Source organism: Penaeus monodon, chromosome 30 (assembly GCF_015228065.2).
Source record: "Penaeus monodon isolate SGIC_2016 chromosome 30, NSTDA_Pmon_1, whole genome shotgun sequence".
Classification (NCBI taxonomy): Eukaryota; Metazoa; Arthropoda; class Malacostraca; order Decapoda; family Penaeidae; genus Penaeus; species Penaeus monodon.
In genome coordinates this window covers 26,688,159-26,688,828 of record NC_051415.1, presented here as the reverse complement: position 1 = coordinate 26,688,828, position 670 = coordinate 26,688,159, and the positions used below count along the sequence as shown (strand labels likewise).

Sequence of the window (670 nt, the reverse complement as noted above, 5' to 3'; positions counted from 1 at the left end):
TTATGAAATACTGGAAAAAAGGTATTTTGGATGTATGTATGAGAGCAGCTTCATACTGTCCTCAAATATTATACAACCAGGTGACACCACGAAGGGACACCACGGTATTTTAAGAGTGTGGCCAGCAGCACTTGTGACAGCGCTTCTGCTTCAGCCTTTTCACTCCAAAAGTCATCCACTTAAAAACTAGATAAATAGGTGTTACCCGGCTGGAGGTAAAGTAAGTTGCACAGCTGATCCACTGTTACATACGTTCATCAGGTTTGAAGGGTTGGATAGTAGCAGGGCTGTAGGTTCCTTGTTCTCCCTGTTGAAAAAGAAATTATGAATTTATTAAGATTTTCTCTAAAGAAGCAGGAAGTAGTCAAAGCTCTACTATAAGAGAATTAAAAGACCCATTTTCATTCCTTATCTTTGTTTCTTCAGCCTAAAATAAAATAAATATTTTTCAGATAAATAACACATTAATTACCAGTAAGAGACCTACCATGGCTTCTTCATGAGTGCAGGATCGATGGGCACTCTTGCAACTATCAGCGATGAATTCTTTGGGATGAGCGTCTTCTCATCTGTGTAAACTGCAAGGAAGAAAAAAAAAATCCTTATAACATGTTGACTTTTTGACAATATAAAATATAAGTAGCAATTTTCCCTTGGTTTTCTTTTTCCC

The 670-nt window shown here is 37.2% G+C and overlaps 1 protein-coding gene across 1 annotated transcript in view; it reads right to left on the bottom strand.

Moving 5' to 3' along the window:
* LOC119592676 (E3 ubiquitin-protein ligase RBBP6-like) overlaps nt 1-670 on the bottom strand; it is a gene marked incomplete at its 3' end in the record, with an annotated part of 55,147 nt that overhangs the window by 38,312 nt on the left and 16,165 nt on the right. Inside the window, 2 exon segments of the mRNA XM_037941590.1 lie at nt 253-307; nt 488-578. Of these exon segments, the coding sequence (XP_037797518.1) occupies nt 253-307; nt 488-578 (146 nt within the window).